At 34.0% G+C, this 27,349-nt stretch overlaps 1 protein-coding gene across 1 annotated transcript in view; it reads right to left on the bottom strand.

The window, feature by feature from the left end:
• The window catches only part of RFX3 (regulatory factor X3), a gene marked incomplete at its 5' end in the record, with an annotated part of 147,816 nt that overhangs the window by 75,569 nt on the left and 44,898 nt on the right, over positions 1 to 27,349 (bottom strand). Inside the window, 3 exons of the mRNA XM_017871691.1 lie at positions 3,690 to 3,809; positions 9,320 to 9,501; positions 17,876 to 17,950. Of these exons, the coding sequence (XP_017727180.1) occupies positions 3,690 to 3,809; positions 9,320 to 9,501; positions 17,876 to 17,950 (377 nt within the window). The remainder of the gene's footprint in view (positions 1 to 3,689; positions 3,810 to 9,319; positions 9,502 to 17,875; positions 17,951 to 27,349) is intronic.

Raw genomic sequence — 27,349 nt, 5'->3', positions numbered from 1 at the left:
AATTATTTTCATATGAAGTATTTTCAATAGAAGATTTTTTTAGAAAAACTGTTACACATTCTCCTGCCTCCTTAACCACAGTATTTTACCTCTCCTTGATTACTCATAATGCCATCAATATGCAAAGCAGTTGTTACATTGTGTTAGGCTAGATTTTAGTCAATAGAGTGATATTTGAAGTATCTACTGGAGTGCCTAGGTCCATTTGCCCCTCCACGAAGTGTCCACAAACTGTTGTACTGAATAACTTTAAAGTAAACAGAAGAGCCTGTCTACTTGTATTTCTTCTTGCCAGCTGTCATAGTTCATGATTGTCTGTGAACCAAGTGGGTTCTAATCTCCTTTATTTTAGGTAAAATGGCTTGAGAATGGCTTCATCTTTTCAACTAAGTGAAACTGCAGGCTCTGTGACAATCTGCTTTCTAATCAGAAGTTGTTTACATTTATTTTCAGACTCATGGCTATGTTCCATACAGTTGTATTGTTGGGAACTGGATTTATAGATAAATGGAGATCTCCTCTACCACCCTATCAAACCTTCAAGTGACACCTTACATAAAGGAGCTCAAGAAATTGTGAGCTATATAAAAACAATAATCACTATTATCCCTACAGTAACAATAATTTCAAATTCATGAGAAAAATGTACAAATTGAGTTCCAAAAGTTGAATTTAATTAACAAAATAACTGCATAGACTTGCATTTCTTCACTATAACATATAAAACATAAATCTACATTGTGAAAGATAAGCACACATGGATACATTTAATAAACCTTCAAGTATTCAAATAATGTGAGTATTCTGAAATATCTTCTATTTTATACTTTAAACCTTTCACATGTCATTTGTATTTTTGCAAGAGACTGGCAGTCTCTTTACATAATTTTTACTGTATTCAGTAGAATCATTTGAATTTTGAAATCATTAAAAATTTTTTTAAGCCACAAAATATATTTTAAGAAGTTCTTTTCCCATTGTTTTCAACAGATATTCTTAAATTAGCCTATGTACACACCCATGAAAAGAAACTCCTTCTTTCCTGTTTAAATATTTCTGCACAATAGGGTAATTGGTTTCAGTTAAGGCTAATCAGTGTTGTCAGTGAACAGATTCCTTCAGAGAGACCACAGAAGACTCCTGCTGCCCTATAAGAGAGGCCCATGCAATTGGCAACACTTAACACTGCAATCAATTAGCAAGACACCATTTTAAGAGCAACTGTCTATAATCCTAAACTTGTATCATTAAAAAAACCCAACAAATTAAAGGAAGTTTCAGTACTTTTATGGCTCTTTCACATTTTTGTTTCTTTCACATTAATACTACTGAGATTTTTATATCATTTCTCAAAACGTCTCCATATTTTATCTGTTTCCAAACTCAAGTACCACTATCCTGAGAAGGCAGGGGTTTTTATGGCTTGCTAATCTTTATAGAATCTGTTTCACAAGGAGACCACAGAAAGTCCTAGGCTTTACTTATGTAACTCAGGTTTTTTATAAAGAATGTCCCTTGAAGGCTTCTGTTTCTATAAAAGCTTGCTAGAATTCCTTATAGTTAAATCACAGGAGATTCCTTGCAGTCAAATAATGGGCTTCAATTCTTAGGTATAATTTATTAAGTTTTTATTCATACTTAAGTTTGAGTATATGTTATTTCTGAAGCAAACTTTATTTTTCTTGATTTCACCATCATCTCCACTGTGTAGTGCTGCTATGCATGAGTGCAGAAATCACACCAGAAAGTAAAGGCTATAAGTGCTGCCATTAACAGATGCAAAAAGCAATCATAACCCAAAACAGTAACAATTTATTGCAACTCACACAAACTCTGAGGTACTATCCAACTCTATGAGGTACTAGTCTACAATTTATTTTATTATTTTTTTCAGAGACCTTAGTTTTCACTGGCTATACATCAAAAAATAAGAATCAGCAATTAAAAAATAAGATTGAGAATCTGTAATAAAAAAAAACTAAAACCTTTAAGATACCTTTTATGTAATAGCCAATCTTGAACTGAGTCTTCAGTCTGGTAAACTTACACTGGAAATTATGACTGTGTTAAAAAACCACTTAACAAGTATCCTTACCTCCAGTCTCTTTCCATTAAATATGTCTTGCCCAAAATCAAAAAGTCATCTCTCTAGAAAAAATCAAAGTTTCATTGTTTTGCTTCAAAGCCTTACATAGCTTCAAAGCTATGTTCTGCACAAAGAACAAATTTATTAGCTTTACATACAAGCAAATCCCTTAATATATGATCCAAACTACTTTTAAGATCTCATCTCCCACTAAACTACTCAATCAACTCCTTGATTCTCCTTCTGTAATACCAACCTCACTAAATATATCATGGACCATTTACCACAGACACCATGGACTTCACCCCTAGGTGAATTTTCCTTCTGCTTCAATATTTCTCTTTTTATGACTTTTCTAAGTTCCTACTCAAATAGCACTTTCTCTAGAAACTTCCCAATCTCCCTTTCTCCCAGAGTTTCCTGAAAACTCCCCTGTATTGTGATAGTTCCTTGATCAAAGTTTTATTTCAGCACTTCCCAGACTGCATTCCATTTTTTTTTCCCATTCTCCATGTGCCTCCCCTTCTAATTTTTTAACTCTTCAAACATAAGAACTGTGTCTTATCTCTGCATGCAGGGTTTAACACACAGTAGAGACTCAATCAGTATTGGCTGACTAAATAGTATACAATTACTGTGTGATACATTCTTTTCTCTGACATTATCTTAGAGTTAATGCTTCTGAGTGAACTAGCATGGATGGGGAGATGTGGCCAAGGCAACTAATCACTACAGATCATTACATTGGGACCTATGCAGAGGCCTCCTTTCTCCTACCTAATTCTGCATGCTCACTTGAAAAGGAAAATCATAACTACTGTCTTAGTTGAGCTATGCTGGTAAAGAGGAAAGGATTTTTTCATTTTATTTACTCTAAATTGTGACATAAGTCACATGGGACTAGAAGGCCCTTTTGGCTATGCAACTTCATTATGGGCTTGTGCAAATCATTTAGCCTCTCTGGGACTCATCTGAAAAAACAGAGACTATTAATGCTTTGATTGTCATTAGGTTTTAAGGCCAGACTAGACTAACATATTTTTCAATTCTAAGATCTATGATTCTATTCATCCATCCATCCATCTGTCCATACGTCCATCCATCCATCATCCATCCATCCATTCATGAATGCTTGAGATCTCTTACAACTCTAATATCAGCAATTCTGTATCTATGAAAGTTGGATTCAAAGCAAATGTAAGACATCCCAAACATTCTGCAAAAATTCATACTGTGTCAAAAAGAATGACTTGAGGGATGTGCAGAATAGCAAGTCAGAAGCTCATGAATACTGAAACCAATTTCTCCAGTTGGTATTTGCTTGGGTTTGCTCCTTATGTTTGTGTTTCATTTCCCTGTCTGAACAGTTTGGGATGTCACACTTAAAAGGGACCAAACAGGCTGACTGATAAGTAATTTTTAAAACTTTGGAAAACAGGCGGGATCACTGAAATCCTAAACCATATTTAAGAACTATCCATAGTGAAAGCATGCCAACAATAAGAACATTCTTTTATACTTAGGTATCTGTTCAGAAAACAGGAGACTCGAACAACTAAGAAATACATAGCTTGGACATATCAACGATAACTTCAGAGTCTACCTTTGTTTCTGCTGCATGGGTTGTTGCCTCATAGCCATATACTGCATGTCTTCTTGCAGACGATTAAGAGGGGAATCTGGCTTGACACGAATCCCATAGTAGTGGTATTTGGAGTTTCCTCTTCATTAACGAACAAGAAACATTAGAAACAAAAGTCAGTCAAACTAATATTAATCACACGGGATGTCCATTAAACTTCACACTTGGAAAAATTTGGTAAAAACAGTATATTAATATTATATATTTATGATTAACCTGTTCTGAATACTTTTATGTTTTTATGGTGATAATTTGAAGAATCAAAATAAGATTCTAAATCAATCAGCTAAAGGCCCTGCTAAAAATATTTGTTTATAAACTTTCACTTAAATATTAGTCAAACAGTCCATTTGTTCCATACAAATTACATTTCATTTTCAAATTTCCATTTTAAATTTAGTTAAGAAGGGTAAAGATAGGACACAAGTTTTAGCCAGTAAAATTAGTTAACAGGCCAACAAAAATCAGTCAATGAATACGTATTTATTGTAAAGTATGTATACAGAACAAAGAAAAAAAATCTTAATTCTACTTTCCTGGATAAGTTCGACATTTTTCTCTTTACTTCAGTGATGATGAAGTAAGATAACTTAATTGTTTGTTACAAAATGTTGTGGTAAAGACTTACTTAATATTTTGAAACCTAAAAAGAAAGTAAGTCTTTAATCTACTGATTTTGAAACACATTTTATTAGTTTCTGTTTTTATGGATTTGTATCAGTTCTGCAGGCTAAATAGGATTTGTCACAACAGACATGGGGAAATTTCTCTATGAAAATGGCAAATTCCCACCTGGAATAAAAATGTCACAATTTCGCCATGTTCATGAGAAAGACCATGTTTGCTATTAGAAATGATAAAGTTTTGCTCTGAATGGAATTTGCAAATTCTTGCAAAATATCATCTTAAATATGTAAATTCTTGCAAAGAGAAAATAGTAGTTTTCACAAGTCCATATATAGTAATACATCAGTGCTTTTCCAATTTTTTCTTCCATTTACAAAAGAAATGCAAGAAGAGTGTGGATTAAATATTTTTTATAAAAATAGGGCAGAATTGTACTTCCAAGATTTAAATACATATATTAAATGAACCTTATATATATTTGAAGACATTAAAATCATATTACATATATTATACTGCTAGTTTAAAAAAAATGCAGGGCATCCAAATATCTACATGCTTTCAGCACAATAAAGCAGATAAAGAAACTTAATGCCCGTAAAGAAAGGCCTTCCACTTGCAGAGATTAGATCTTGTTTCGAAAATCCACTGCAGAAAGGCGCAATAAGCCAAACCAAAAAATTCCACATACCCAATTTGTGGTGTTCTCCTGTACAAACTGGAGGACGGTAGGGAGTGGAAGGTAGGGTAGGAAGCAGGAGGCATTACTCACAAGACAAAACTACAGAGGAAAATGACGTCTCTCTTGTGAGACCTCAAATAGATGGGGTGCCTTTCCTACAAATTAACATTTTAGTTGGGCTGGGAGGAAGAGGTTCTTTTATTTCATTGGGAATGGCTGGGTGAGAGAAGCATATCCATGGTCTTCTTTACTCAAACTTAACTTAGACATGGGATCTAACAAAAGGTACCTTTTTATTTGCCTTTGTTTAAANATGCCCGTAAAGAAAGGCCTTCCACTTGCAGAGATTAGATCTTGTTTCGAAAATCCACTGCAGAAAGGCGCAATAAGCCAAACCAAAAAATTCCACATACCCAATTTGTGGTGTTCTCCTGTACAAACTGGAGGACGGTAGGGAGTGGAAGGTAGGGTAGGAAGCAGGAGGCATTACTCACAAGACAAAACTACAGAGGAAAATGACGTCTCTCTTGTGAGACCTCAAATAGATGGGGTGCCTTTCCTACAAATTAACATTTTAGTTGGGCTGGGAGGAAGAGGTTCTTTTTATTTCATTGGGAATGGCTGGGTGAGAGAAGCATATCCATGGTCTTCTTTACTCAAACTTAACTTAGACATGGGATCTAACAAAAGGTACCTTTTTATTTGCCTTTGTTTAAAATAGTGATTTGATTTACTTTTTGTTTACTTAGGTCCAAAAACTTTAGAAAAGATCTGGTTCTGGTTTGAGTGGTTTCACCAGATTATTTTATTGATGGATAATATTAATAATAGTTTTACATATAGTTCACTTTTTAAAAAAAGTATTTGATTTAGTTTGCCTCGTGATTTACATTAATTTTCCATCTGTTCCTTGGATTAGGAGTAGAAAGTAAACGCAAAACAGTTTCTATGGTAGAAAGAATGTCTAGTACCTTACTCCTACAATTGCCAGTTTTTCTACATTAGAATTCTATCTTCGTAACACTTCATTTCTTTAAACTCCCTCCATAGTACTTATTTTCTCCTTATTTTTCTAGGCTTCGCTTCACAAACCTAATTGCAAACACTACGTACAATTAAAAAAAAAAAAAACAGGAGACATAATTCATAATTGTTACATAGTGGGGGGTGGGAGGAACCCAGAACATCAGAAGTAAAAGCTGCAATATTGCAATATGTACTTACAGAGCATGGATTCTACCCATTCACAAAACCAAACAACCCCAATTTTGTCCCTTTCTATTTTAAAGACGTGTTTCAAGGTTTGAACGGAGCCTCAAAATAGGACTCATTGAAATCCCTTTCAGTAACAAAAGAAGCACAACAATACAGCTATTAGAATGTTGAATAAAGCCCAGAGTTTCAAAATATTGGCACGGTATGCATAACTACAGAGCCACTAGCTAGGAGATAATAGGTTAGGTCCCCAAATAATGATTTTGTGGTTTTGGAAAAAAAAAAAAATACTATAGAAACAAAAAGCTTTTCTCAAGGGAATGAAAGCTATTCCTTTAGTGTGAATAGACAATCATATTCTTCAGTTTAAAATATACTATCTTTTGAAGTATAGAAAGAAGGAACCATATTTATGAGAGAGCTAAACCTTCAGCAATCTAAAAGCTGTATAATCACTTAAAATGCAACCGGAAAGCAATAATTCATGCTTTGAATACATACAGGCCTTGTAAATCTCATAAAACTGAAGTGGTTTAAAACAGTGAAGGGGTTTAGGACATGCTATCCCAAACTATGGCACCTTGGCATTTGAGGAAACAACAGAAGCAGGCCACAGAAACTAGAAAAAATTCCCCTCACTCCTTCTGCTCTGAAGCAGGCCACAAAACCTAGCTTACTTTCTCCTGAAAATAGGTTATGGGACCCTCACTCCAGAAGGGTCCTCCTATACCTTGCAGAAAAGAACGTTCTTACTTTTGAAGACACAGGGATGCAGAAAAATCTGAACAAACAGGTCTTGCTGGGCCGGGTGCGGTAGCTCACGCCTATAATCCCAGGATGTTGGGAGGCCGAGGCGGGCGGATCACCTGAGGTCAGAAGTTTGAGAACAGCCTGGCCAACATGGCGAAACCCCATCTCTACTAAAAACACAAATTATCTGGGCGTGGTGGGTGGGTAGGTGGGGGGGGGGTGCCTGTAACTGGGGTTACTGGGGAGGCTGAGGCAGGGAGAATCACTTGAACCTAGGGGGCAGAGGTTGCAGTGAACTGAGATCAGGCCACTGCACTCCAGCCTGGGCTACAGAGCGAGACTCCTTCTCAAAAAATAAAACAAAACAAAAACAAAACAAAACAGGCCTTGCTTAGTTTCCCCCAGATTAGAACCGTTAGATCATACCTCTAGAACCATTAGATCATATTCCTTTCTGTCCAATCATGTTTCTCCAGAACTATTCACTTCATCAGACTGCATAAAATACATACAGTTCTCTATGTTTCTTTGGGCCTTCATTTCTGAAGGCACCCAGTCATGTAAAACTTATATTAAACAAATTTGTATGCTTTTCTCTTGTTAATCTTTTGCTATAGGGGTCCTAGCCATGAGTCTTGTGATGGTGAGAAAAAGATCAATCTTTTCTCCCCACAACACTCACTCCTCTTTTGGTATACATTTTAATGAAGTCAATTACTAAGGCTGTGCTTATTTTATTAAGATTAAAAACTCTTCACTTTGGGAGGCCGAGGCAGGTGGATCACCAAAGAGATGGAGACCATCTGGGCTAACATGGTGAAACCCCATCTCTACTAAAAAAACCATAATTAGCTGGATGTGGTGGCGCACACCTGTAGTCTCAGCTACTCGGGAGGCTGAGGCAGGAGAATCACTTGAACCTGTGAGGCGGAGGTTGCAGTGAAGAGACTGTGCCACTGCACTCCAGCCTGGCAACAGAATGAGACTCCATCTCAAAAAAACAAACAAACAAAGAAAAACAAACAAAAAAAAAACCTCTTTGCTAAAATACTCTGAAGTTGTGCTTTATAGCTAATTAAGGGTAAATCACCTAATGTTGCATAGTATAGTATCTCTATTTTAACTTTTTATATGATTTCTATAAGATTTAGGAAATTAAAAACATCCATAGCCTTCTGTCCAGCTACTTAAAATAATTATCTTATGATAATTTATAGAAATATGGAAAGACAAAAACGAAGCTCCAGAGTTCTAAGTATTCTTTTCATGATGTTTCGGTTGGTGAAAACACTCATATTTATTTCCGAAGGAAGAAAAACCAGAAACTTCTTCTTCACATTGTTTCAATTCAATTGAACTATACTATGCTTTTCCTTCCACACACATATGGTTTTACATTAAGAGCAGAAAAAATAGTAGGGGCTAATAAGAGGTAAAATACAACTATCTTATCACTGAGGAATTTAAACACTATATTGCAAGTTTACCAAATGATTTTTTTTTTTTTTTTTTTTTTTTTTTTTTTGAGACGGAGTCTTGCTCTGTCGCCCGGGCTGGAGTGCAGTGGCCGGATCTCAGCTCACTGCAAGCTCCGCCTCCCGGGTTTACGCCATTCTCCTGCCTCAGCCTCCCGAGTAGCTGGGACTACAGGCGCCCGCCACCTCGCCCGGCTAGTTTTTTGTATTTTTTAGTAGAGACGGGGTTTCACCGTGTTAGCCAGGATGGTCTTGATCTCCTGACCTCGCGATCCGCCCAAAGTGCTGGGATTACAGGCTTGAGCCACCGCGCCCGGCTACCAAATGATTTTTAATTGGTCTCCAGAAATCAAATGAAAAAACTCTGCTTTAGTTTCTTACTCTAATCGAACAATTATTTATAAAGACAAATGTAAGTTTTCAAGAGTTAAGAGATACATAGTTTTCCATTTACTATGTCACTTAATGCATCATCATTAGTATGATTTCTTTCAATAAGAGAATACATTTTTTATGTGCGTGTGTGTGTATGTGTTTGTGTGTGTCTTAAAGCACCATATGCAAATCTTGCATTAACAGGTTGGTCTGCTAATTTCTATGTAGTTTGAGAATCAGCTCTTCTCAAAGCTTTGCTCGGTTAATGTTTTAGACAACATATAATTCTGGCTTGGAAATAGTCACTGAATAACGTCCTTTCCTTTTCCTGGGGATGTTATAAACTGAGCTCATTCTACGTATTTCCTTATATATTGTCTGTAATCAAGTACTTTTGTTTAAACAATATACTGACTTGCTCTAGTTTGAAAAAGAGAGATTAGTTTATTATCTTATTTTTCAATACTAACCTAGTGCCCAATCTCCTGGTTCGCAGCCCCATAAAAATTGATCTTATTAATTTTCCAAAAGAGGCAGCATTGACTGGGTCCAGTTTGTGTTCCTGACAGTGTCGAAGGTAGTGGTTGTATAGAGTGCTTCTGGGAAGGCTGACTCCTTCTGCTGTCTCGTAATTGTCCAACAGCCACTGGAGCTAGGGAAATAAGACACAGTAAACACCGACAAATCACATAATTTGCCAAAATTTCTACAAGACACTGCAAACGCAACATACAGAAATACTTAGAAGTTCTTCATCAAGTCTTATGATAGAGTAAACTACTGTAATTCAGAAGCTGGTAATCTACCTTTGAAAATGCTCAGAAACACTGTAAATAGCTGAACATCACTAAGGATCTCAGACAATATCCATTTCTTCAAATATTCAAGCACACGTAGAGACATACTAATTTTCTCTGTATTGATTGCAATTTTGAAAATAGATACCACTTCAAGGAGTTCAAATAATCCCATTAACTGCTCATAAATATCAGAAATATAATTGCTACAGAACAAAACATGTTACCAAGCCTGGTAGCATGGTACATAGGATGTCTTTAGTGTTGGCTTGTTATAACACATGAACAGCAGCTTGCCTGGTATAAGTGTTTATATTAAAGTTATATTCATTTTTATTGAATTTTAATGTATTTATCTCAAATAACCACTAGAAAATAACAATATGGTCTACTGGGACAGATTCTGAAAGCAGAAAGGACAAAATTCAGTCATTTCTTCCCCAAATGAAAACTAGACATTGGCAAAGAGTTTACATGCAACGAAAATGAATCATTTATTACAACCATTTTAATTTTTCTGCCTCAAAACTGTGTTTATTCATAATTTTGGAAGGCACACTGCAATGGTAGTGGGTATTGCAATACTTTTTCAGTCTATGTTCACATTTTAAAGTTTTATGTTGTCCTGTGTACATTACAAAAAAAAAATCTTTAAAGCACTGAATGTACAAGAAAATTTTAGGAAATTGAATCCAAGTCTGTATTATTGAATTTTAACATTAGCAAAATTAAATTTTTTGTTCATTTATTTATTTATAAAAGGAGAACTGAAATAGACTTAAATTACTTTCTCAAAGTCACATATTGTTTCCATGCCTGAGTCTGGTTTCCAATTCACATATCCTGATTACTCCAGACCAACATTTCACAAAAGCAGTAAATATTTCACATTACTTGTCTCAAAAAAAATTTTTCATGCCATATATAAGACAGGTGTAATAAAGAGCTGACATTTAACATACAATTCAAGTTAATATAAATTTTAGAAGCCAAAGAATTCATTTATCCATGAGCCAGGTAATGTGCCTAGTGATGCAAAAATGAATGTGATCTCATCCTTGTCCTCTAGGAATTTCCAAAGAAATGCTAAAAATGATAATATGAACATTTAAATAAATAAAAAATTTCTCCATTTTGCTTACATATTTTAAGATTTGCAATCAAACTTAGAACCTGAATTTTCAGACTTTTAATTTAAAATTCCTTAAAATATTTTCAGAGTTACTGACTTTAGTCATGACAACTAATTTCCAAAACCATTTTAATGTCAAATATTCCTACATGATGTTTATGTAATTAAACGTATGTCATTAAACCCATATTGATAGTTGGCTTACAAAACATAGCCACCAAATCTACAAGACAAACCAGAGTACTTTTAAAAATAAAATTCAAATTTTGATCAGAAAGACTTGAAGTCCTTCACAGGGCACATATAGGAATGAATATGCACATTTAAACGTATGTAACACCTCTTAATATATACAAGGCTGTCCTATACAAGTTTAAAAAGATTACACAAAATAAACATTTGTTTTTACAATGACATAAAAGTATTACAGGCCAAAAGAACTATTTTGTTATGAATCATCTGGAACCTGATTGTCAGAAAACAAGTTGTCCAGGGGTACTTAAACATGATTTCTGAGTATTCTAAGTGACACACAGAATAGGTTTACTACACATATTCATTTAGTGTAAAAGAGATAAGGCAGTCTGATTGGGAAATTAAGTTACTGAGGTTCAAATTAGTATTTTGCCTACAACAGTAGGAGAGCATGTATCTTTAGTTTTTTTTTTTTTTTTTTTTTTTAGTTTTAAGACTTTATTAGTTTTGAGTATAGCTGAGGGAGACTACACATAAAATGCAGCAAATAAATCCTGATTCATATATTTTCCATCCACATGCTTTGGTAAAATGATTGAAGATTGGGAAAGCATTGAGTGATGTTATGGCAGTCCTAGTGAGCTGTATTGTACAACAGTGCTGGTTCTTGTTTTGTTTTGTAATATACTACACAGAGCCAAGGTTGACCACCGTCTATTGGGCAGTCTTAAATATTATTAAAGAAAGGCATATAGGTTCTTGATATAAAGGACTATAAAGAAGACATGAAAGAAAAAATTCTTGGAAAGGCAGACATAAAAATGTAAATACTTTTTGAAACAGAGTAGTATTTTTCACTAAACTAATGAAAGTTTCCACATCCACAAGCATGGAAACACACAAATATGTGTAAGTTAAAAATGCATGGAACACACAATATGTGTAAGTTAAAACGCCAAAGTATATGTTGTAATGTACATCTACATATCCTCATAAAATAATGCAATATTGTCAAAGGTATAATAGTATGTTTCCTTCTGAGTGAAAGAAATCAATATTACTTCCTTTTGCTAATGAACAGAAGACATACTATATAAAAATCTTAATTTAAAGGGCATTTTTTTCAGAATGGAATTAGTAATATTAATAAATGAATTTACAACCAAAAGTATACAATAATAAAAACAGATTAATTATTTAGTCTGATAAAGGCAAATAAAAATAATTTTAATTAACCAGAAACAAATAAAACATTTTAAAAACTGCCCTACTTGTATACTAGTCTTCATGCATCATTTAATTACTTTAAAAATAAAAGACAAATATGTAAAAATGAGAGTACTTATTTTTCATGATCATAGAATAAATCCTTGTAGATTAAAAATTGTACTACAAAATTGAAAAAGAATCCAGTAATAGAATATTTGAAGGATACTGTAATAAATTACCTTTATAAAAGTAAAGTTAGACAAATATTAAAGTTTAAGTGTAAAATATTTTGAGTCCAATGGTATATTTACATTTTTATATATATATATGTTAATTAGTCCACTCTTAATAAAGAAAACTTTTCACAGAAATAGTGAGATAATTATAGCAAACATTGGTACAAACTACTTAGAAGCCTAAATGATACTACTTATATCCCAATTGAATAATTTACAGGAAGTGAACCTTTTACTGGATTGGCTAGGCAGGCCTCTGAAATGGCTAGGTAAGTCAACAAATCTGCACCGTTTTATAAACTGATTGTTCGTCTTATATAGTTTACATTCTTAAACTGAAGAAATTCTGTTTAATTCTGTTTAAATTCTTCTTCATTTCCAAACTAGTTCAAAAAAACTGTTTACATATATACACGCATATACATATATATTTATGTAAATCACTAGTTAGTTTGAAAAATGGTACAAGAACAGGTATTTTGATGACTATTACTTTGACACTAGCAAAGCTACGTTTTGTTCCCCACCCGATGTATGCAGAAACAGGAACTGTATTCCTTGCCAGATGCCTGGAGAGCAGGTTGAGAGAGCATAAGGAAGTCAAGTGGAGGTAAAAGCCCTGAAAGGATGGAGATGGATTTGCTGTAGCCCTGCAGGTCCCAGCTAGGAAGACTGCCAACAACTGCCCCACCTCGGGCTATATCTCCTAGAAATTCACTGTATTAACAGAAATTGATTTAAAAGGATCCACCAGATAAGACTTTGAGATGTGGCTGGGGATTATAATCTCCATCCTATATGCCAGTATTTAACTTTTACGTTTTGATACAGTGATGGAATTATAAATCAGACATTTGTGTCTAAAACATAGTATTAGAAGGCATTACTTTGATTGTAAGAGAAACTTGGCAGTTAAGTTTTTGTGTAAGTTTAAGTGCAACCTAAAGGCACAGGCTCCATGAGCTACCCAAGGGAAGTTAATGCCTGTTAAATATTGTTTCCTTGGGTTTTGTCTTTAATACAATGTATTTGGACCTTAGTATTCCCCAATCTTAACATTCAGCAATTTAGAACAAAACAATTATTATTTGTTTTGCTCTTTTATAAAATGTCTTGTAAAATGTTTCCTGACTTCAAAAACCCGTAAAATAACAAGGAATTATTTCAAAAGCCCATAAAATAACACAGGAACTTTTAACCTTTATGTTTAAAACTTGATTATTCTACTAATGAACTAACATACAATCATTTAAGGGTGGAAACCAAGATAACTGCATCTTTCAACCTCTGCATTTAATCTGTATTAATCAAGATAGATTAAAGATGAATGGTTCCTATTTTTCCCAAAGGGAAATCCTGATTGACAAACAAAAATAAACAAATATTGCACTGCCCAATTAACATCTAAATGTAACATTTGTCATTTTTTCCCAGATGGATTATTACCCATTAGGATTCATTTTTATTTCAGTTTACTAATGATATGCATTTTGACAGGCCTTATTTCTGTAATAACTTATATTTACAATACAGCAAAGTCAACGAAAAGTGAGTAAAAAACAAGGTTTTGCTTTGAGCTGAATGTATTTTGGTAGCTAAAACCAGCAAACAACATGAAGTAATTATTTGCCAGATTGTGAGAAATACATAAAATAGATGGCTAGAGCTTTTCATAAACTTTCAATGGAATTTTAAAGAAATGTACAACCTTAAATTTTATGCGATTATTGGGGACAATTAACAACATTTCTGAATTCAAATTCACAATGTAAAATAAGTAGCTTGTAAATAAGTGAACACACCACAACCATTAAATACTAATTTGTATTAATTAACACCAAGAAAAAGTATAAAATAATCTTAAGTCTGCAATGAAAAGAATTAGATATTCAAATTTGATTTAGGCAGACTATACATCACTTACCTACAGCATCTTCATATATAAAAAAATAAGAAACAAAAATATTTAAATAAAAAATTATCAGACTAATAGAATTCTGTAAAGCCAAATACAAAGTACCATTCTAAAATACCAGGAGACAAATAATGTCACTCTTGGCAAGAACTTTTTAAAAGATGAGATTGTTTAGATAAAAAAAGAGTTATTTACTCTTAAACTGAAGGCTGCTTGTAGAGAAATAACAGAGTGGCCATATATTCTTTACTCAGATGGAATACCAGAACAAGACCACCCTTTACCAACGATGTTCACGTATACATCTACTAGAAGCAAACTTGAAAACAAAGGAAACAATACAATGAATATGAGTCTCCAAATAAATGTACACATGATTGGCAATGGCATCCTAGAATTCCTAAAATAATGAAGGTAACATAAGGCCTGATCCCTTTTATTGTTTCTTTTAATTCATTGAGCAAATATTTAGCGAGTATCTACGATGTACTAGGTACCATTCTAGGCACTAGGGATGCACTGGTGAACAAAACATACAAAAATCCTTACTTTCTTGGAACTATCATTTGCAATAAAGATTTGCTAACTGCCTATTACAGATGCTGGTACTAAAATAACTCCCACCATGTTAATTCTCTTAAGAATATGTTGAAAATGGGATATAGAATTCAATACCCCACCCCATTTTCTAATGTGTGTAAAGGTATAAAGCAAAGCAATCAAGTTGGATTCTGCTGAGAGGGGATTACTGATCTTATTTAGTCCTAATAAGAGTTTTTAAAATTACTGTGAATAAGCAAATATAGAAAGAGAATATAGGATATCTTTGCTTACCCATATTCCAAAATAGAATGAGAATAGACTTTTCACCTCAAAAGTCATGATTAACACCCCTCTTCAGAAACAGGAAAAATACAGGATGCAAATTATCAATAATTTCTCCCAATTTTTTTACATAATAAAATTGATCATTTGGAGATAGTGATAAATCAGGGAACTAATCATCATAAAGCGAAATTCATGTTCACCTTACAGAATCCCACAAACCTCAAATAATTCTACATTATGCCCTATGTAGTGAGAAATAAAGGTAGCATAATTTACTGACATTTAAAATATTAATAACACTTTTTTTTTAAAAAACCCAATCTCTCCACTGAAAAAATTCTACGCGACATAAAATCACCAAATAGGTTCACAGAATGTAAAATATCTTTAGCAAATAGTTATCAACCAGAATGCATGCACTAGCAAATTCCAGCTGTTTTTGATAGATCTCAGAAACATTAAAAGCATCCTCAAATTTCCAAGGAGGAAAAAGACAACCGGATCTTTTTCTGCGTTTAGGAAGAAACTAATCTCACTGATTAGTCAGCAGAAGCACTGATCCTTTCTCCACTGTTTATAAACCATCCGTAGAATCATTTGTATTTCTAAATATTTGACTATAAATACAATTTTGAATGAACTTCACTGTGCCTCAGAGGTGTAATAACAATGAATCAGGATAGCTGGAGAAAGATTATCACTGCACTATCAACATTTGCTCCCACTCTTTCCACATATTGAAGTGTCTCTGGCAGTTGTTAACAGTATGGAAGATCAGACATATTATGTAATAAAAAAATGAAGCCATGGAGTAGTAATAAACATTTGTCATTGTTTATGCAGCTTAATTCACACATTTATTAATCTTAAACATTCATGAATTCTATAGAGAAAAATAATTTTAAAATCTCTAACACAGTTGAAAAGCTTCAAACAAATCAACAAATACATCTTAAAATGTATAAAAAAGATGTTCTTATACTTCCATTATTGTTCATAAAATATTAAGATGAATAACTGAAGTTAAATTTAAAATTAAACATAACATATTTTACTAAATTATACATGTCAAGTAAAAATGAACTCTAAGTTGAATATGAAAGCACAACTTGGAAGTCTGAAAGCTGAAACAGGTAACTGGAAACTTCAGGTTTTTTTTTTTCTTATGTCCTTGCACATTTCTGACTAAAAGGAAAAACAATTTCACTTGCCATTTTCAAAGCATAAATACAAGTTGGTCATCACCCCCCCAACACACACAGCCTAGTAGTATACAGGTAATCAGCCTTTAATACAATCACAGATATATACCAACATAGCAGGAATATACTTATGAAATATAAAAGAGTGACATACTAAATACCAATTTTTCAGAAACGAAAAAAAACTTATATTTCTTAAACTGTTTCAAAAGGAAGGGCCAGGAATATATGCTATTATCTTTAAGTTTATATGGTATGATTTTTCACCAAAATTATAGGCATTCTCAAGTTGGCTAACCTGAGTTTTGTTTTCCATGATACTTTCCTTTTGAAAAAATGAAACAAGACAAAATACCCATTCTAAAAAAACCAAATGTTGTAAGAACATAAGAGGTATTTAGTGCTATTTTAAGATTTAAAAATTAAAAATGTTTCAAAAAATCAAGGTATTTAAAAAAAGCACAGTTAAACATTTTCTATGAGTAAGTTTTTAGGTTCACTAAAAAAAAAAAAATCGTTTCATTTGGGTGATCTAATTTCGAGCTTTTCAGTTATAGAATATGAAAAAGAAATAAGAAGTCATAATACTTTATCCCTAAATTTAAGAACAAATTGTCAGTTGGGGGAGAAATTCTAATTCTTACTAAAATGTCACTAGTGTTAAGTTAGCAGAAAATCTATCTAAAACGAATTTAAATCATGGGTCTATTTACTTTTTTCCATATATTCAGAAATCATCTTAACAAAACAAATTTTTATTCAGCATTTTCATGGGTTTCCCAAATGTGAACAGTTGATAAAAATGTTTATAATTTCACAAAACTATCATCACCTTTCTTACACTTACCAGTGTCATAGTGATATCTGCATCTGATAACAGGGAACAGCTTCAGGAAATGGTAATTCTGTTTTATCTCAATTATTAGCAATTTATGGCTTGTAGACAGTCTCCCTTTTTCTTTTGGTTCACTTTCACTTCTCTTTAGGTCTTAGGACCTGAGTTCAACTATGGGGCTATCTACTGCCCACTTTACATAGTCTAACTGGCAAACAAATAATTTTCCAACAGTTTATCATTGGATTTGACATTAATAATCTTTTTTCTACTTAAAGAATATTACCGGTCACGCAAGTAGACATGTCTGTTTGACAGGGATGCAGATTACAAGTATTTGCTTCATAGTAAATAAATAACAAACCAGAACATTTTAAATATTGAAAATCACTATCATTACTTTTTATAAATACACAGCAACTTGTTACTAACTTGAAAATACTGTATCTGTACCCAAAGAGTACAGAAACCTAATAAGGCATTATACTGGAGACTCTTATTTTTTGGATATTTCACTGTACAAAATAGCCATTAAATGACACAGAGATCATAAGGGGCTGAGAAAGGAAGGTTAAGAAGCAAAATAAATAAGTAAATAAATAAAACAAGCATTTAGAGGCAAGCAACACATGCAGAACAAGCAAGAGATTAGTGTACATGAAGAAGAGGCAACTTACATGGCTGTTGAGAAGAGAGCTTCTGTGAGTGGACAGACCGTCAGACTTTTGCAGCGTCTCAATCGCCATTTCAATCTGATAATAGATGTCATTAAAAAAAGGGCTCAAGACAAGATAGTAATAAAAGGCTGACCAGAGAATTTCTGATAGATTCTTTAAAGTTCAACTTCTTCCTCAATGGTTGTTAATGAACAGCTATCACTTAATGTGTTTTCCCCCGCTTCTTCCCCACCCTCCAGAGAATAAAATAAAAATATGCACACTAATAATAAGCCCATTCACAAAGTAAACCTTTTTTGAACATTCCATAATTATCAGAATGGAGACCTGAGGAGCAGGAACCCCTGTGGATTTTTCTCCTTATGAATAAACATTCTTGACTTACATAGTTCAGGATGTGGGATAGTAACCATTCTCTTTCTAAATAGTCTCCCACCTAAAGACTATTTAATATTAGTGCTATTCTCTCATGAAAGGAAATCATACTGCAGATTTTGAGTTTAAAAATGCATTAATATTTTAATGCAAATGAACAAGATTCTTTCATTAACGTCCAAAAGTTACTAAATCTATACATTCCTCCATTAATCCCGTATTAAAATATGGAAGTAGGAGGTGATTAGTACGACCAAATATGAAGAGGTAATGATGGTCCCTACGTTATTTTTAGGATATGGTGGTAAGGCAGAAATATTAGAAATGACAGCAGAAATGGAATGTAGAAGAGAAAATAATTCAGAGCCAACAAAGAGACCAGGGACAACCACAGAAACAGCTCTATTCCATGAAATCTCAGCATACCATGAGAAATTATTAAATACCAGCTGTTACTGGTAAATGTGATATACTCTTAATAACCTCATATTTAAAGTTATCTATCTTTCAACTCCTGGTAGTATTGCAAGTTCTATTAAAAACAGGTACTGAACACCCTGTATTTGGACACTGAGCTATACTAACAATATTAGCTAAACTCAAAAGAAAAAAAATCACACCGTGTAATTTAAGAGAGAAAATTGATTTCATTATTTTTAACAGTCTGATTACGTCAACAATTCAGTATAAGCAGTTATAAAAATATTTAGAGCTTTAAAACATAGTCAACTGTCTTATACTTTGGCCATGGAAATTGATAAAGATTTGAAATTTTAACATACTGCCCCCCGCAAAGAAAAATAATGCAGTAATATCCATTGCAAAGTCTTAATTTTCTACCAAGTTTCCAATTTCTTTATGGTAAAACACTTTATACACAGAATATTCAGTATCAATTATATCAACATTAAATCTAATTTTCTTCTAAACAACTTAGGAATTAATAGCTTTAATTTTATTTTACATTATTTTCCCACATTGCTAATTCTTCCCTGGAGTTAATAAAATGTAATACTGAAAAGCGTATGTTAGGTTAAGAAATCATTAAAAAATTCTTAAAATAGATATTAAATTAATTCATAGGAAGACATAATACAATTTATCCTACTGCTAACTTTTTTTAGACAACAAAATTAAGTAAACTGGCTTCTAAAACATTCTCTGCCAGAATGGATGTTAATGCAGTTTATCACTATACTTGAAAATAGTGATATTGCACAAATGAAAACAGATATATTACAGAAAGAGTAATGTAAATGTAATGAATAAACAAACATTTTACCAAAACATTAAACTGTGAAACTATAAAGGACTTTGGTATAACATATCTTAAAACATGATCAATAAGTGCTTTGTTTTCAAAGAGAAAACAGAGCAGAAAACAAGTCAAAGGATTCATGTGACTATAATTCACTTATAGGAAGAATTTGTTCAAAACTCTAATTTGCCATTATACCTATATTTTCTTTAAAGTTTGAGTGTGGAGAATTTGAGGTAAGATTTCAGTCTAGCAAATAAAAATAAAATGATCTGTAACTTTTGATATTATAATTTTAAATGAAAGGCAAATTACCAGATATATAATTGCTGAGCAACACTAAAGAAGTCCATGCTCTCAGTTTGCTAATAAGCACTTTTCAGTTGGATAAACCAGCACTTCTTTTTCTGGGGAAAAAAAAAAATCAGAGATCTGCTTCTGTCATTGAAGCTGTTATTTTATGGTGGTCCTAGATTTCCAAATGATTCCTTAGAAGTCCAGGCTTTTAGGAAACGGCCTTCTCATTTCTGGCCAGGTTTTTAAGAGCTTTGGAGAGGAGCAAGGAAATATGTGGGTGAAACTGGATTCCCCAGGAATGGATACACTGACATTCCAGAATGCTTTGGATCTTCAGAATTTTGGTTCTTCTTTGTGTCACTTTGTAATATAGGTAACAAAAGGGGTATTTCTTTTGGCTTTAGGAATCTTCTGCCTAACTGATTTAGGCCTGTGCTGAATTTGTGGAGCCCGAGAAATGGAAAGGCAGAAACATGGAATGATAGGACAACCAAGAAATAAAGACTGAGCTCTTCTACAAGGAAGACACCAGTCTTAGCATGCATGTTAGAGCCTACTTGGAAACCCACTGGCTCCCAAATACTCATGAATTCTTTAAGGCTTATTAATTAGTCCAATGGGATAACCAGGCCATTTAGTTACCACCTCACTGATAAGAACTTCTGAGAAGCATACAAAAAATTAACATTTATTATATTCATTTAAAAAATATATTGAAGGGAATTCCAATCTCATGAAAGGATCACAGCCCTGATTACATTTTTTAAAGAACATTTTTTTTTTTAAGTACATAGTAACTGTGTGACTGTCATATATAAAGTTATGTGCAAAAGATCATGATTACAAAAATTTTTCATAATCCAATAGACATTACAATCCAGTAAGAGAGATAGGGTATATAGTCATATATATTAATAAATGCATAATTACCCCGATTTTATGGTTTGTCTGTGTCCCCATCCAAATCTCATCTTGAATTGTAGCTCCCATAATTCTAACACGTTGCGGGAGGGAGCCAGAGGGAGGTAACTGAATCATGGGGGTGGTTTCCCCAACACTGTTCTTGTGGTAGTAAGTCTCATGAGATCTGATGGCTTTATAAAGGGTTTCCCCTTTTGCTTGGCTCTCATTCTGTCTTGCCTGCTGCCATGTAAGATGTGCCTTTTGCCTTCTGCCATGACTGTGAGGTCTCCCCAGACACATGGAACTGTGAGTCCATTAAACCTCTCTTTCTTTATAAATTACCCAGTCTTAGATACGTCTTTATCAGCAGCATGAGAACGGACTAATACACCCAACAAGAATGTTTGTAACAAAAATACAAGTATAGTTCAGAAAGGTGGAAGAAAATAAGAGTAGTAGTCTTTAACTTTTGAGGAGTCTTTAACCCTTTTGAGGATGTAATGAAAACTGAATTCTCTACTTGGAAAAAATGTATGTAAGAACACCTACAAAATTCACATTTATTTTCTTAGTTTATTGACTCTCTGAATTCAAAACCCATGTATTAAAAGATGGAAGTATTCAGGGGGTAAAAGGGAAATCTAGGAAGAATTGACTTAATAGAGCCAGGAGTCAAAAAAGCACAGAGTGTGTCCATAATTGGGAAATGGCAAAAAACCTAGTTTGTAGGGCATGAGCTATAAATATACATTTCATATATATATGGGAGCGGTATGAGTGAGGCTGAAAAAAATAGGTTGGAAGTAGATAATGTATGTAGGAATTAGGGAAAAAGCGGTGTCATTAAGGTTTTCAGGAAAGTGTAGGGATGTATGAAAAACGCTAATTTTCAGATAAAGCCAGGAGATGGGTTTTGCTAGGTATAATGGGCCATGTTAGTAGTAAAGTTAAAATAGGTAAGAGGAAAGTGTGCCCAATAAATGCTTGTGGATTGAATAGAAGCTTCTAGGACAATAATAAGTGAAGAGACTATCACTCACAGGAATATATTATGACAATGGCGGGAAAGTGAGGGTGAGGAAGAGGCAAGAGGAATAATGCAGAAATGGGGAAGAAGAGTAATGAGTTGGAACTTTGAAATTACAAAGATATGAAGGATTAACTAGCTGCATGATTCCAAATGGATTACTAATGTCACTCCTATGAATTCGCCCATGATTTAGGTTTATCATAGTTTCAAGGGGGTAGTTTTATGCATATGGGGAGGAGTTGGATAGAGTGTGCAAATTAGCTAGATGCTAGATAAAATGTTAGTGAATTAGGATAAGTTTCTACCAGTCTCTTCAAAGATTAAATCGATTTGTTAAATTTTCCATTATTGTAGATTAGATATTTAAGTAAATATTTGTTCAGTCTTCTGAGAGTTTACCAATCTCAAGAAAAAGATGGCACACATCAGCATCTGACACCCAAAATACTAATCCCAAAGTGGACTGGTGAGATCACATGCTTCCAGTTTATTGTGGATGACTTAAAAAGTTAAGTTCATTCCTTAGGAAAAATTTATAAATTCTGCTAAATAGAAATATACGTAACACTAAATGATATTTTACCATAATACTCATGACTGTCATACTTAAGATAGGAAATGATGATCAGTTAACACCGATGGAAAATTTGCTTAAAAGTAGGCTCATTGATCCAGAAGATTACTGGCCCAAATGTTCAATGTGATATTCTCATATATCATCTGAGGAAATGCTCCTAACCTCAACAAAGATATTATATCCCCATAGCTTCATGCAATGAAAATGATTACGTTACCAGGTAGCTAGAATTTAAAAGTGATTCAAATTCAAACTTTTTTTAAAGTATAAGAATAAAATCAACCAACTATTCCTCTGCCAGTATAACTATGGTGTGTGCTGCTGATAGTGGGAAATTTGTTAAACTAGCAGAGTTTCAAAAATATGTAAGTGATTAAAGGCAAACTGAATGAATTAAATAACTGAATACTACTGGAAGGAAGGGATATTACTTCTTGCTGTTACAGTTTGACAGAGCATGGGTTAGGTGGTTCTTTAGTAGAAAATTGACAAATAATACCAGGCATTCTGATAGGGGCAGGTTAGTGAACATTTTAGGCAAAGCAAACAAGATAAGATTGCATAATGTAGGTTCAAGGAAGGGTAAGATTGGTGATATGATTTGGCTCTCTGTCCCTCCACAAATCTAATCTTGTAGTTCCCGTAATTCCCATGTGTTGTGGGAGGGACCCAGTGGGAGATGACTGTATCATGGGGGTGGGTCTTTCCCGTGCTGTTCTCCTGATAATGAATGGATCTCACGAGATCTCATGGTTTTAAAAATGGGAGTTTCTCTGCACGAGATCTCTTTTTGCCTGCCACCATCCACATAAGATGTGACTTGCTCCTCCTCGCCTTCTGATTGTGAGGCTTCCCCAGCCATGTTGAACTGTGAGTTATACATTAAACCTCTTTCCTTTGTAAATTGCCCAGTCTCGTGTATGTCTTTTTCAGCAGCGTGAAAATGAACTAATACAATTGGCTGAATGGTAACGTTCCTTTAAGGATAGGTAAATATGTACAGACTGCAATTTCATGACTAGGAGTGTTCAATTATACAGGATGTAAGCATTGTTAAAAAGTCTTGAGAAAGGGAGTTAATCTGACATTACTTCATATATTATTAATAATTTGGGATATAATGTAGGATAGGAGAGAATCTAGACAGGAAAACCAACTTGGAAGCTATGATAATAGTCCAGGATTGAGGTGAGAAACTGGTGATAACACTGCAGTGAGAATGAAAGGGATGAATACAAATATTTTCAAATTATAGCTCTAAAAGTGGGAGTCTAAGGGAGAAGGCTTGATAGTGCCGTATTTTTACTCGAAATGAACACAATGGCCTTTATTTCATCACTATGTGATTAGAACATTTCAAATACACATATCAAACACATTGACATGAATAGATTATAAAATGTTTTTCCTGCTCATTTCTCTGCTGCATAGTCTTTATTCTAAGAATACAGATCATTTCGTTATTGAAATTTCAACTGTAGTGCAAAGTACTGTAATCACATTAACAAGAGGCCTTGTGACAACCTAAGTTAGACTAATTCAAAGCCTCAGAGATATCTCTCTTGAGCATTGCACCTTCCTCTCTTTTCCTCTTAGATTCTTTCAATTTTAAAATGTTCTTCTGCCTTTTTTTACTTAATGGTACAGAATCAATTTTTTTTTTAATATTAAAAGTTCATTTTTTCCATTAAAATGGGATGGTAAACATTCTCCATTTTTTTTCTTTAAACTTATAAACCTTTAGACTATGGATATTTGAAAAACCAATTCTCTGAACTGAGACACACTATCTATATGTAATCTATTAAATGACCCTGGGACTGAGTCACTAATAGTGTACACCTCCTCCCTATGATTATCTAATGTTAGGATACATAGCGCTTGGGAATTAAGACTGGTTCATGAGGGTCCTCGACTATTGCCTCACAATCAGATAAGAGGCTATGGCAACCCCTGTAAGATCAAATGGTGGGGTGAGTCATTGTTGGTTCTCAGCTAAAGATGGGAACCCTCCATTCAGTGCTACTGGAAGCCAGACATATTTTCAGAAGATGAAGAAGAGGTTTCAGCACTGCCTTTAGACAGACTACTGAAATGTCAGAGTGACTGATCTCTGGGGCAGAAAAGTGATAAAGGACGATGAAAAGTTTCCCAGCCTTAGGAATTATATGTGGTCTCAAAGGCTGGCAAAGGTTGAAGAGTCAAAAGTTCAGGCAGTGTGAAGAACTTCCACATTACATGCCAATTTACATGTCAGATTTCTGATCACATACTACCAGGAAGATGAAAAGATCTCTTTGCAATGTGTCATATGACAAAGTGCTATGGAACATAAATAGAAAACTCAAACCTGGTTGGATCAACTTGCTGAGAGAGTGATTTACAATGAAGCCTATTCAGAGTAAATTAGATTTCATCAGAGGGTATAGAGACGACCCACCCCCATGTCATGACTTTTGCTGTGAATGAGTTCAAGTGAGTGAAGAAAGAGAGGAAGGTGTATGGGTTGCTATGAGAAAATATCTGGAGCACCAGACAGGAACTGGAGAGTTACAGTAAATATATTTGTGAGTAAGCTCCCCTAACCAAACTTTGAATCCTTGAAAGACACAATCCCAGGAATCGCCTTCATTTGAGCAAAATGATCTCCACACTAAGCCTGGAGAGCTAGAGAATATAGCAATTAATTTGCTTCCAGTATAGAAAGTGGCATGGTCACAAACGTGATAAAAATCTGACCACACAAGCACTCACCTGGCCTTTGTTCTTGTCGGGTAGATTCAAGAAAACAAAAATGCGTAGATACCGTACGGCAGAGAACATTATTTCTTTTGAGGACGTCAAGCATGGGTATTTTGTGACAGACCAGCAGTGAAGGAAACTTCCATTATTTCTCAGGAATTAGGATTAGAAATTCAGAAAGGGCAAGGGAGATGTCATATTTCACACCAGGGAGAAAAAATATCAAGTTTAGTGGAGCTCCAACAAAGATACAGCAACCCTTCTAGGAAGAACCTGTAGGGTACAGGGCACCTATTATCTCCTGGGGACAGAGACAGTGCAATAAATTCGTGGCCTAAAACTCAGGCTGAAAACAACCCCAATCACCAAGATGCTAATGGTGCCTTGTTGGAATGAGGGACAGGCAGACAGTCTCCAAGTATTCAAGAGCCACCCTGAGGCTTATGCCACATCTGTCCAAAAATTAGCATCAAAAAAGAGATTTTGGAGAAAAGTCTTAACCTAAGCCAGGGGGAAAAGAGGATGGGGGTGGGGAGGAGAGGGTCAAGTGATGTCCAATAAACGTTGTGCTTGTGTTCTCTTCCCATGCTCAAAGAAGGCATCAATATTATATTTTTTTCAAAGGCAATACATATTGTGAAAAAGAAAAATGTAATAGAAAAGAAAAAACACATTTTCCCTATTATAAGGGAACACATTTTTTCTATTATAAGGGAACACATTTTCCCTATTATAAGTCCTCATTGCCTTCTAAAGAAGGAGAATCCTTCTCATAGGATGGCCCTTTGTTTTGTAGAGTTGCTCTTAGGTTTAAGTGTTCACTGAAACATTGAGAGATTTTGAGAGATTTAGAGGAGACAGAATGATCCCAGACCTGGAAAGACTGAAGGTGGAGGATCACTGGCAGAATAAAAGCACAGAGTGGGGAGAACAAGGTTGTACAAAGAGGCTTTGTGTGACCATCTTTTAGAGGGTGTGATGCTAAACAGTGCTTTCCCCTACAAAATCTTCAGTAAAACCGATGCCACTTGCAGATACTTCTACTACAAGTAATCAAGACTGGCTGGAGCACAGGGATCATTTAGGGGCAGTTGATAATGCCAAAAAGGTAAACCTCAGTTTGAAATGTAGCAAAATGGGAAGAGGTGTTGAGTCTTTTCTATGATTTACACGGAACCAAAAGAGGCTCCCCTGGACATGTTGGTTACATACACATCTATGCAATGTCCCAAACAGAGTATCACATATACGGACAATTAGAACTCTCTCTTAATGTAAATATTAACCTGTCATTCCATTATATGCTAATAAGGCAGGAAGAAAAAGAACAATTATATCATCTTATTTATTGTCTTTATAGGTCAAGGCATGTTCTCTCGACTCTGAAATGGCTTTTTAATCTTTTGTTAAAAGATTAAAGGTCAAGATTGATATATTCAACTATCACTGTAATTAAAATTGGTTTCATGGTAGAAACTTTCTTTTCTAGAACTGTTAAAGTGATTTGAAAATGGAATAGTACAATGCTTTATGAATTATAAAGGCTTTCTATATTAATTCTCATTTTATCTTCACAACAACTTTGTAAAATAGGAAAGGTAAGGAATATTATCTCCTTTTTAACAGATTAGAAACCTGAGGCTATGTGGGATTGATAGATTTTCTTGAGATATGTAGACTTTCTTGGGTATTAATTATGAAGTTGAAATCCAAGATTTATCATGCTTAAATTCAACATCATTGCCATCATATACAAATATAACATGAATATAAATAAAGTAGAAATATTTCAAATTGTTGTAATGAAATTATCTTCTGAGGAGTGAGTGGTTTATAATCCAAAATTTGCTAAATGATTTACTGTTAACAAACAATTGACTTTCTAACTGGAAAATTTAAATATGATCAATAAGCATTACTCAAAATGACTTAAAATGATGAAGTTACTAGGCAACAAAAGTTTTAACTAGATAGTTAAATTTTAATCATAAAAACAGTTACCTAATGTATAACAATTGCATTTTCTTGTTAATACAGGTTACTCTGTTAACCTCATCAGTGAGTGTTTTCTCAGAGACATAGCATTTCTGTTTTCTTGTGAAAACAGCAAATTATTTAGAGAAACTTAATGAAGAGGATACACTTAAAACCATGAATTTCCTTCTGGGTAATTTCTCTTCTGATCTTTAGGACTTTAAATTTTGTTTGTATCTGAAATCAGGTAAGACAAAAACATTTCTACCTGGTTTGCGCCTTGAGATCAGGTAAGATAGAAACATTTCTACTTGGAGA

This window comes from Rhinopithecus bieti, unplaced genomic scaffold, assembly GCF_001698545.2.
Source record: "Rhinopithecus bieti isolate Rb0 unplaced genomic scaffold, ASM169854v2 scaffold_6906, whole genome shotgun sequence".
In the NCBI taxonomy this organism is placed as follows: domain Eukaryota; kingdom Metazoa; phylum Chordata; class Mammalia; order Primates; family Cercopithecidae; genus Rhinopithecus; species Rhinopithecus bieti.
The sequence above is the reverse complement of the archived record's forward strand: the minus strand, read 5'-3'. Positions and strand labels throughout refer to the sequence as shown.